General features: G+C 39.4%; 1 protein-coding gene across 1 annotated transcript in view; it reads right to left on the bottom strand.

Annotated features, from left to right (window-relative positions):
- Nucleotides 1–12,399, bottom strand: part of STXBP6 (syntaxin binding protein 6) — a 268,614-nt gene that overhangs the window by 182,247 nt on the left and 73,968 nt on the right. The window contains exon 2 of the mRNA XM_055130512.1: nt 2,685–2,870. Within this exon, the coding sequence (XP_054986487.1) occupies nt 2,685–2,838 (154 nt within the window). The 5' untranslated portion in view covers nt 2,839–2,870. The remainder of the gene's footprint in view (nt 1–2,684; nt 2,871–12,399) is intronic.

Below are 12,399 nucleotides of genomic sequence, written 5' to 3'. Positions count from 1 at the left end.
TAGAAATTCTAATGCATGAGAAGAACAAAAGATCTGCCCCCATTAGAATGCCACATACAAAAAAGTTATTCTCATCTTTTCAGACTTTAAATCTCAGGTTACTATTTTCCCTGGCAGTGGAAATGGTTGTCCTGTTTCACCGAAATGAGGCAGTTAGAATGAGCCCCACATCCTTGCAGGCTTCCTGATCTGAAACAGGCTGACAAGACCATATGCCTGAAATGCAAACTGAACTGCCCTCTTTTCCAGTTTTAGGTATGTGCTAGGCAAAACTTGACAAACCAATAAAAATAGGTTAAATAGTTCGTTAACTGTCAAGGCAGAAAGCAAAACAAAGCATTGTTTATAATAATATTTTGAGTATTCACTTTTAAATCTGATATTATAAAACAAATATTTTATCTAGGTCCACTATGTGTTAAGTGGCAATGATGTTTTGCAGATCACTGGGAAATTTCTGCCTATATGTAGCCATTGAAAACTATTTCCGAACACCCACCTTCTCTTCAACTATCTTCATGAAATTTCAAGGAAACAAACACTGAGAAAATAGATCCCAAAAGAAAATGAGAAACAGTATGTGTCAGCCCTCATTCAGCTCAGCCCAAACAGAACTTATTATAATACTTCCTATTCATAAGGAGAAATTCTAGAACACAGCATTTAATAACATAAAAATAATTTTAAGGTGCAGAGTCATAGTACAGGGGTAGGGTGCTTGCCTTGCGAATGGTTCCTCTTGCACCAGGAGTGACACACAAGGAACCAGTTATAAGCCCTGAGCACAGCTGGGTATAGCACAAACATCGGCCCACCCCCAAATAACTTTAAGACTTGAATCTCATTTAACAAAATACAGAAAGGCATTAGGAAAGGCCACTTTTATCTTTCATTTAGTCATAATATATAAATTAAGCACCTCTTAGAAACCAGACATTACCAAATGCCCTGTAAGAAGAACCATAATTTATTAATCTAATCCATATTTGGGATTAAGGAAGAGATGAGGGAACTGGGATATGGCTGAAGCAAATGCTTTCCATGTGGGATTTCAGGCTAGATCCCTGGTACAGCACAGCCCCCCTGAGAACTTCTGGGAGCCATCTCTGAGCACCTTGTAGCACCCCACCCGCACCACTCCCCACACCATGGCTGTCGAAGCAAAAAAATAATAGCAGCAGAAAAGAGACTAATGTTTCGAGATAAGTTCTCTCATACTAATTTAAATAAATGTTTTTCCTTTTAATCACTGAAAAGGCGTTAACAATGGTTATGTTTTTCTTTGAAGTTAAAATAAAGTTTTATCATCTTAATACTGCTTTTATGAAAAAATTTTAAAAAGTTATTTCCCCTGAAGTAAATCCTGACAAATTTAAATGATCAGAGGCTTAATTTGTGGGCAAATGGGGAGCAGCTAAAAATATGTTCAGGGGCTGGAGAGATAGCACAGCGGGTAGGGTGTTTGCCTTGCACGAGGCCGACCTGGGTTCTATTTCCAGCATCCCATATGGTCCCCTGAGCACTGCCAGGGGTAATTCCTGAGTGCATGAGCCAGGAGTAACCCTGTGCATCGCCAGGTGTGGCACCCCCCAAAAAAAGAAAGCAAAAATAAATAAATAAAAAATATGTTCAAAAACAAAGTTTTTTTCCTCACTTCATAAGTGAAGGAAATAGTAAACTAAAGTGAGTTCTCTTCTTTCATTGTCCAGATACAAAAATTATCAGCTATATTATAATTGCCTGGTGTTCAAATTTACAACATCAAAATTCCATGGAAAACTTTCCAAATCTTATCTTAAAAAACTGGGTATGAGAGCCACAGTGATAGTACAGTGGGGGAAGCGTTTGCCTTGCATGCAGCCGAGCAGGATTCGATCTCCCCTATTCCATGCGGTCCCCTGAACACCAGTAGGTAGGGTGTTTGCTATGCATGAGGATAACCCAGGTTCAATTCCCGGCATCCCATATGGTCCTCAGACCACCGCTAGAAGTAATTCCTGAGTACAGAGCCAGGAGTAACTCCTGAGCATTGCCAAGTGAGGCAAAACAAACAAACATGTAACACTTCGCTATGAATCTCCAGTAACTCTTTCAGATTTCCTACATCACAGAGGGAAAAAAAACCCAAAACATCCAAACAAAATTCTAAGCTTAACAGAACAGATGCTTGTCTTCGACAAGAAACAGCTGTCAGGTACCACAGTAACTGGTGAGTTGAGTCTACTTTCTCACATTACATGACATGTCCACATTTATCTTCAAACAAACCATTACTGGTGATAGACAACCGTTACAAAGAACTCTTGTTGAATCTCAGGCAGTTAGAGATGACAAGCATCCAAATATGAGGACTTGCTATGAAACAAACATCCAGGAGGATGGTCCACTTTCTGCCAATACCCTAGTGAAGGAAAACAGGAATAAAGAAATGTGCCTGCTAAGCCCTGCATCGAAGCTTCTGCTGAACCGGATGCAATGTGTTAAAAATGAATGTCGTTACCTTTTTCCATATAGAACAACCTCAGAAAGAGCGATGTCACAAATAAACAAGGTTTTCAAGAAGACCACAGAAACAGGAGGAAAAGAAGAGCAGATATATTCATCCCAGGTATATAACCCTCCTGAAAATAAACTGCACTGAATAGAAGAGGTTTTAATAATACTGCTATCCCATTTTTTCTTACCTGATAAGCAGATGTAAGTCAAATATTCGCCTTGACCCCCGGTTGCCAAGAATGGAATCTTTTTCTTGGTCCTTCTCTTGACCTGGACAGCACCCAGCATCCTTTCATCGAGAGGAGCAAAGATTTCTTTGCTGATGGCAGATTTGGCACTCATTGTTGAAGCAAGGGGTACACAAAGTGAGTTTTCTAAAAAAGGAAAAAGGCAAGTTGGAATCAGCAATACCATAAGGGCCCATGGAAGAGTTTTGATTTTCTGGTGAAAAAGTTTTCAAAAAGTTTGCAGTTGAACTTCCACTTACTTAAAATGCATTACACAATCATCAGAAGCAAGGCATTCGCATTTTTAATAAGGCTAAAACACTACATTGTGAAATACCGATGACACTAAAAATGTCAAACAACAGTGAGAGATGAGCAGCATGAAATTGGATCTAGAAAGTTGGTCAATCTTTACCCCAGCTGCACCTAATTCTAACTGGCAAGTGATACCCATCCCTATTTCTAATTCTGTAAGGAACATGATTTCACATTTCCAGCGCGAAGTCTTTCACTTTTCAATATCCTTCAAGTCAAGAAGTTCTGTATACTCCTTTACAATCTCCTTTAACTCTAATGTGAATCCCTTTTCCTAACTATCTTCACAATGGAAATAATTATATCATCTTCTATACATACGTAACAACTATACGTACAATGTACAACAAAAGACAATTTATTTAATCAACTTTCAGCTGTTCTGAATCTGGCTAAGTTCCACATCCAGATAAATAACTTAATCCTTATTTATTTATTTTGCTTTTTGGGTCACACCCAGCAATACAAAGGAGTTACTCCTGGCTTTGCACTCTCAGGAATTACCCTTGGCGGTGCTCAGAAGACCATATGGGATGCTGGGAATCAAACCCGGGTCGGCCTCATGCAAGGCAAACACCCTACCCACTGTGCTATCACTCCAGCCCCAATCCTTATTTATTAGCAATTTTCCCTGGGTTCTATTTTCTTGTTCTCCTTTGCATCTCCTTTGCCACATTCTGGACACTTGTTAAGTTCTCCACGTTTTCCTTCAACCAAAGTGAACACAAATTCCTAAAAAAGGGTCTGACTAAGGGTAAGAGTTCTGTAAATGTTACCCAGAAGTTCCCACATGTTTTGCTCTAGTGGTTAACTGGCAGTGTGTTCCTGATAATTAAGATAAAGCAGTATGCTGCTGACTCACAAGGAGTGCACCCCCCCTCCCCAGCTTACAAATATTCCATCACGTGCTCTATTTCATTTTCTAAACGTCGTACTTTCCCTACAGTTTCATTCTGCTATGTGCGTATATGTGTGTCTACTGTGCTCAAGGTCAAACTGAAGCTTAACCTTATCATCCATGAAGCTCAACAGCAACTTGGATAAACATTTCATATTCTGTCATCCAAGTCACAGTCTATGCCTAACTCACTATGCTGAAACCAGGCATGTGGTCAAGCAGTTAACTAATCAGAACAAAATATGCTCAGGGATACTAACTATAGTTGGCCAGAAAGATGAGAAAGACTTGGAGTGCTTATTTTCAACATATTTTTTATGCCTCAGGACTAGCACCTGTACAAGTGCTGGCCAGCAGATAATAACCACTGCGGACCAGTGGTTTTTAACTTCATATCTGAAGACTGGCACGAGTCTGCATATCAGCAGTTGAAAACCACTAGGATAAAGTACTGAAATATCCTTCATACGACAGCAGCACAGCTACGCGGGTTAACAGCAGCTCAAAGAGTTGCCCATAATGCTGTAAGATGAAGCCAATTAGCAATCATCTACTATACCCCATCTCTATGTTCAGCATTTTAAGATGCGAGAACAAATACAGGGTTCCTATTCTCTTAAAAGTCAACTATTGACTATATTGAATTTTTTACTTAAATCCAGATGATTTATAACACGGTCATGGGGCATTCTTCCTAGTTTAATGTGATCACTCTTATAATTCACCTGTAACTGGGCCACATTAAGTAAGAGATATTTAAAAGAGTATCCCTCTGGTTAAGTTTCTCCTAGTTTCAAGTCAGTAATTGAATACATTTTCTGAGCAGTTACCAAAAATAACTGGCTTTTTATTACTATTTATATTTAGAGTTCTATGCCAGGTCTATTGATTATGACATTTCATCGCTGCCACTAAGTCAGTTTTTTCTACTGGATGAGAACAAAATGACACCGTTGTAGGGGACCAGGACCTGGGTTCCAATGTGTTGCCAATGATTTGCCCTGCAGTTCTCGAGACATTAAGAGAAAGAAATTCCTCCACTATAATTTGTCCCATAATTTTCCTAGGCAGAGTATTATAACAAAGCGGGACATTTTCTTAAAAAGAGAAAACTCAGGGGCCAGAGTGATAGCACAGCGGGTAGGGCATTTGCTTTGCACGCGGCCGACCCGGGTTAGATCCCCGGCACCCCATATGGTCCCCCAGGCACCGCCAGGAGTAATTCCTGAGTGCAGAGCCAGGAGTAACCCCTGAGCATCTCCGGGTGTGACCCAAAAAGCCAAAAAAAAAAAAAAGAGAAAACTTAAAAATACTAATTCTTTTCTGGCCCTACTGCTAGAAAAGATTAGATTTTTGTTTTGCAAAAAAAAGGGGGGGGGGCGTGGTCAATGGCTTCAAAAGTCATGTTTCCTGAGTGGAAAGATAGCACAGCAGGTAAGTCACTTTGCAAGCAGCCAAACTGAGTTTGATCCCAGGTACCATGTACAGAGCACTACCTGCGATGATCCCGGAGCCTAGGGCCAGGAGTAAGATGTGAATATTGCTAGGTGTGGGCCCCCCAAGAAACAAACAAACCACTCATATTCTCAAACTCCTTAGGGATCCTCTAGCCAACACTGTCCCAACCACCATATGGCTTTTGGTTTTCCATTTCAGATTCACACATTTCTAAAACTGTGGTTAATACTAACAGTCTGTCAGGGGAAGAAAATGGGACATGAGTATCTAATCAAAGTCATAGGAAATTCTGTTCTCTTTTTAAAATATGATAAGAAATGGAAAAACATATATATATATATATATTAAGTTACTGATAGTTAATGGTTGAGAACAGTCACAAAACCATAAAACCCAGACTCATTCAGGGCAAGTTTTGAAATCAAACCAACCTGGGTTTGAATTTCAGCTCTAAGACTTCAGGCTTGTGTATGACAGAGTAAACTTCTCAAAATTCCAGCCCCCCACTATACTAAATATAACATGAAGATACCTTTGCTTGCCTCATTGGAAGTGTCGAAAGAATTAAGAGAGACGATGTGTGCAGGCCACTGATTTCACTGCCTGAATCATGAAACATTGAGAGTTTTGTTTTGTTCTGGGGACACACATAGCAGTGCTCAGGGCTTACTCCTGAGTCTGTGCTCAGGGATCACTCCTGGTGGCTTGAGGGACCATATGGGGTTCTGGAGATGGAACCTGTGTCGGCCACATGCAAGGAAAATGCCCTATCCACTGTACTATTGCTCCAGCCCCATAAAAATATTTTTAAGTAGAAAAAGTTCTAAGTTTCCTACAATACAACAAAAGTGAAAGATGCTCTGAACTTATAAAAACTGAGCAAATGTAACCATCCATACAAAAGGTACTTGTTATAAATAGACATTCAATCTTATTTATGAAAGCCTCAGTTTATATGAAAGCAGCTCAGATCAAGCCCTCTAAAGAGATAAACCGGTATAAAGTCCTTCAGAGAGATAAATTGTCAATTATTTGGAAAGCTTTGTACTGCTAAAAGATATGAGGAACTTATAGGCAAACCCTTAGAAATCTCATTTCTAGAAAATTATCAGACTCATTCTACATGAAATAGAAAAAAATTTTAGACATGTGTGGCTGTACTCACTTATGTAGGTTTATATCATATGCTTTGGAAATGGGAATGTAGAATGGATTAGAAAACAAAGAAGCAGAACGTTAAATACTGGTTCATGGCTATAATCTTTGAAGGGCATCTCCCAAATCTGACACACTGAGTTCAGCATGGGGAGCTTTAAAAAATATATATACAGACTCCTGGGGCCAGGAGATAATCCAATTGCTAAGGTGCATGCTAAGCTTGGATCCAACCAAGGACTGATTCCCAGCACGACATAGACCATCACTGGAGGTCCCAAGCACCAATGGGGTGGCCAGAGTATACCCAGATTGCAAGACCCAAGAAGCATCGCATCCTCAGGTCCTTGATCTAAACCTGTGCGCATCATAAATAGGGACCCCAGACTTCCTAAATACCCTCCTAGATCCCACAATGAAGACACCAGGCTCCTCCATCACATCCACCCAATCAGAATCTGGAGACCTGTATATTAAGCAACTCTTTCATTATTCTGCTCTGCAGCCTTCCTGGCACTGTTCTAAAAGTCAAGGAACTATGGGGTTGGAAAGGAATACATTCTCAGGAGAGATACAGGAAGATGGTATACAGGATTATTTCTCTTGGTTCCCCCAAAGTTTTATCAACTCTTACAACTTACGCTGACAAATCAATAACTAACCCAGTGCTGGGACCCATTTTAAGGCAGTAAGATGAATGCAACAGCAGCGATGTACCAAAGTTACTCCACCCTTCATCACCCTGAAGGGCAGCAAGTAGAATAGCCCCCAAATACAGTGCTGAAGCACAGTGAGCTGAAGGCAACTTAAAAAGAAAAAAACAGTAAAATATAAAGAGGCTTTCTCTGAAAACCTATTGTTCAAATGACACTGTCTCCAAAAGAACCCTAGCTGTCATAAGTGCCCTCTTCAGGAGCCCCATCATCCAGGGAAGACTGACTCTTTCACGGGAGAGGAAATGAAGCTCACACCACACTCAGGAAATCTTGAATTTTGATTTCAATGAATCAAAACCAATGAATCTTCCCTCTCCAATTCATCTAAGGTGCCATTAATCATTTCTGAAAATCACATTCTCTCCTCTAAGAGGCCCACATCCTTCTTGCCCTATACCCCATTATCAGAGCATTCTATCCTGAACCCTAAGCCATGCAGGGAAGTTGCTTATTTCCCCCTGAACTTCCCCCACATACTCATGTGTTTCAAAACCTCACTTGATGTCTCTTGCTAATCTTTTGTAACAGAAGTCTCAGCTCAGAGAGGTAAAGGGAACATTCTTTTCTTTTTTTCCCTCCCTTACAATGCTGGGGAAGTATTTTTTTTTCTCTTCCTTGTCCACAGCTTAGATAGGCTATAATTACCAGTTTTTTCCATCCAAGAAATCAACCTACAATATGATTTGCAAGTCAAAGCAGCTGGCTGCCTTAAATGGTAGTTGTAGAAACTAATCACAATTTTGATCTTCTTCAAGTCTTTCCCTCATTCTTCTTTCTCACTTTAAGGCACCTAACCCATATCCACTTTTTAAAACCGACATATAACATTACACAAATTTAAGGCATGTAGTATGTTCATTGGCTACATTTATATATTGTAGAATGGCCGCCATTATAGAGCAGTAATTAGCCCTTCAATCAGTGTATCACTGTATCACTGTCATCCCATTGCTCATCGATTAGCCCTTCTATCAATTTATATAAATATCCTTACTTTTTAACGGTTGAATCATTAGGTGCTAGTCTCCAAGCAAGTTTGATGCTTATACTTTTGTTGTCTATATTGGGGCTGGAGAGCTAGCACAGTGGGTAGTGGCACTTGCCTTGCACATGGCTAGTGAGGGTACATTCAATCCCTGGCACCACATAGAGTCCAGCCCCGCCAGAGGTGATCCCTGAATGCAGAGCTAGGAATAATGCTAAGGAACACTGGGTGTGACCAAAAAACAAACCAGAAAAATGTTGTCTATAGTAATTGCAGAATTCATTAGCTCTCTAGGGTTAGGGCTAATACATTAGTCATAACAAGTTTATACCCTTAAACAGCATTTGTCTGTCCCCCCACACTCCCATTTCCTGGCAATTATTTTACTTTCTGTTTTTATGAATTTGCACTTTTTCAGATTCTATACATGGTACCATAGAAGTAATTGCCTTTGATCTATATGATGTGGCATAGTGAGTTGATTATAATAGAGAGAAAGCCCTTCATCATCCAAGAAGCCAAGGAATAATATTATCCTTTAGTGTAAGACAATCTCAAATGACATCAGAGATTAAACAGATGAAAGCAAGTAAGGAGGTATAGATATAAGATGCTTTTGCCTTCCAATACTAACATTTTTGGTGTCTAATATTGCAACTGACACCTGTCCTCTGTGGCTAGGAGACAAAGGGGAGTGGTAAAGACTCCAGATAATTAAAGTTGAGTGGCATTCATTACCATGCTGATAATTCTACCTAACTGCAGATAGGCCTTAAATATTTTTCATTGGAGAGGCATAAATATCCTCTAGAGAGGGATCAGCTATTCAGCTTCTTATTATCAGATAACTAATTCATCAAACCCCATTTATTTCCGAGTTCAGATCCCATATTAAATCTACAATCTTCAATCATTTGGTGACACTAACTATACCAACACAAGTATTTGGGTTGCCTGACAGTTATATTTTTGTCAGTTAGTAATCAAAATCCCTGGTTGCCAGACAAACTAAATGTGATTTATCCCTGGATTAGGGACTTATATCAAGTTTCAGAATAACAAGGCAAAGGTGATATCATCCTATATGAATTTTTGGGAAAAAAATCAACCAGTCTTCTCGGGAATATAGTAACTTTGGTGAGAGGACATCAATAATTTAGATATAAAAGAAATAGGTTGTTCTCTATAATTGGATTTATTTGCATTGTCACTTACTGTTTTAAATTCTACAAAGTCAACATCAACTCCAGTCTTCAATTTGAAGATGCTGATCATTGCTTTTGGCTCCATTTGCCTTCCTACTTTAAGTCCAGATAAGCAGTTTCTTAGTAAGTACTTGAATTGTGTTTCCAGAGCAAGCAGATACCATTGGGCTACACTAGCACTGGACAGGGATGAATGGAGACGTTATTGGAGCCTGCTTGAGCAAATCGAAGATCAATGGGATGACAAGTGATACAAGTGATACTTGAGTCTTAATCTAGACTCACCATTTCCCTCCAACCCCAACAACAACCAACTAAACACCATGCCCTGTGAATTCTACTAATACTTCAGGGCTCTGCCAGTTCCTTTCCATTCACACATCACCTGCCATGGTTCCAGATCTCAATATCCCAGGCCTGAATGAGTTTGATGTCTCTGCAAAGGGCCCTCATCTTGCTCTCCACTGTTCTTTTACTTGTACAAGTCTCAACTTGCTCATCTTGCTTTCATGTTCCTCTATACTAAAGCACAGGTTCCCAAAGATATTAGGCACCTCTTTTCAGAAACAAACAACAATTAAAAAAAAACACACAATTATTCAGGCTGCTACTGTCCCCTTAATTATTCCAGCATGGGGAGTGGGGGGAAGTCACGCACTTTAAGAAATGATCCAAATTTAACTCTACTTTATTTCTTCTCCATCCCATTCCTAAAGTCTTATCCAAGAAATATAATAACCTTGACAAAGAATAGTCATAAACACTGAAAGTAGAGAACTGTTAAACTGCTTCCCATAAACTCTATACTATATATATTTATACTGTTACATGTAAGATCTTATTATATGTCCATTAAACATGTAACAATACTAAAATGTTAGTTTCACTTCAAAATCAAAATCTTCACCTGGTAGTTCAAAAAAACATGGTATTTATTGTGCAATGAGATCTTTTTTATTTTTTTTGACAGTGAATAGATTTTATTTGGAGGATTTTTAAGGTGTGGTGTGTGTGGGAGAGAGAGAGAGAGAGAGAGAGAGAGAGTAATGCACTCAAGAGAGAACATGGACTTCTCCAGGGGTGGAGAGAGCCCCTACACACATCCTAGCATTAGGCATGAAAGTACACATCTCAAGAGGGGAGATGCGGGTGACACATGTGCTCAGGCACCACATGTGCTTGGCTGCGTGGGCCAAAGCAGCACATGGGCTCTGGCAGCATATGCGACGAGATCATTTTTTTAAGCTTTTATTCTAGTTTCACACTAAGACCAATGGGGATACTTTGCAGTCAAATTAGATATTTAATAAGTTTATTCAAGTACAAGAGGATTAATGTTTCCATAAAGCAAAATTTCTACTTAAACTTTACTCTTTGATGACATTGGTTTCAAGATAAAAACTTTACCACATACACTTGTAGTTATGCACATAAAACAATCAGACAAAAATTTAAACACACTAGGAATTTTTCTATATTTTTACTACTACTTTTTCTGGCAGAGCAGAACTGGCAAGCTCCCTGTGGCATATTTGATATGCCAAATACAGTGACAATAACAGGTCTCATTCCCCTGACCCTGAAAGAGCCTCTAATATGGCACCATTTGGAAGGATGAGTAAGGAGAGGCTGCTAAAATTTCAGGGCTGGGACGAATGGAGATGTTACTGGCACCCACTTGAGCTAATCAATGAACAACGGGATGACAGTGACACAGCGATACAGCGATAAAATTTTTCCTAATTTCTTGCTTTGTAGTATTGGGAACAGAACTCAGGGACTGTGCATGTAATGCAGGCATTCTACCACTGAACAACATCTCTGGTCCTTCTACTCTACTCTTAACTCAAAGTTCCTGTAGTATAATCTAATAAGGAATAAGATATATGTCATTTTGAATAGACAGATAACTTTAACCTGATGGTAATATCCAAAGTTTTAAAGAACAATCTCTACTTGCAATAGATTCTTTTTAGTAGATCTACTAAATCATCTATGTGTAGAGATTTTTTTATAGGCTGCGACAACAGGGAGGAAGGGGAGATGAAGAATCCATACTTAGGATTCCATACTGTAAATACTGCAAACAATATTTACAGTAATTGGAACTAAATCAACGTTATCACTGTCACTGTCACTGTCATCCCGTGGCTCATGGATTTGCTGGAGCGGGCACCAGTAACGTCTCCATTGTGAGACTTGTTGTTACTGTTTTTGGCATATCGAATATGCCACGGGTAGCTTGCCAGGATCTGCTGTGCGGGCGGGATATTCTTGGTAGCTTACCGAGCTCTCTGAGAGGGACGGAGGAATCAAACCCAGGTTTGCCGCATGCAAGGCAAACCGCCCTACCACTGTGCTATCGCTTCAGCCAAATCAACATTATACCAAAAAAAAAATTCCTCTAAAAATATTTCCACAACAGTCAGAAAATTCCAAAGAGGAAAAATAAACATTTTTAATTAATAATAGCTAAAATTCATTTTTACTCTGCTAAAATAATTATTTGGTAAGAGACAAAAAGGAATTCCAAGGAAAGCTGCACATCAATCTCACTGGGAAACCAGGTCTCTCTTAGGCAGAGATTCTGGGTAGCTGCGGAAGGGAGCGGAGCCTAACTTAGTTTATTGATCTTGGTTTACTCAGCTCTGTATAATCAGGTTAGAAACCATTGTTTGGGGAGGGGGGTTCTCTGTATTTAGCAAATTGTTTAAAAAATGAATTAATTAGAAGACTTCATGAATATATTTTTTAAAGCACATGGCAGACATTCCTTGACTCCCTAGTAGTAAGTCCCTAAAATCTGTACAGCATTTCTTAATTTACTAAGCACCTCCATATGTAAACCCAAGTATACAGTCAAATAGCAATTGAATGTATCTTCCAAATTTTGCTTTAAGATTGTGTTATATGGGGCTGGAACGATAGCACAGTGGGTAGGGCG

The sequence above is a fragment of the Sorex araneus genome, chromosome 3 (genome assembly GCF_027595985.1).
Source record: "Sorex araneus isolate mSorAra2 chromosome 3, mSorAra2.pri, whole genome shotgun sequence".
Lineage (NCBI taxonomy): Eukaryota > Metazoa > Chordata > Mammalia > Eulipotyphla > Soricidae > Sorex > Sorex araneus.
The sequence above is the reverse complement of the archived record's forward strand: the minus strand, read 5'-3'. Positions and strand labels throughout refer to the sequence as shown.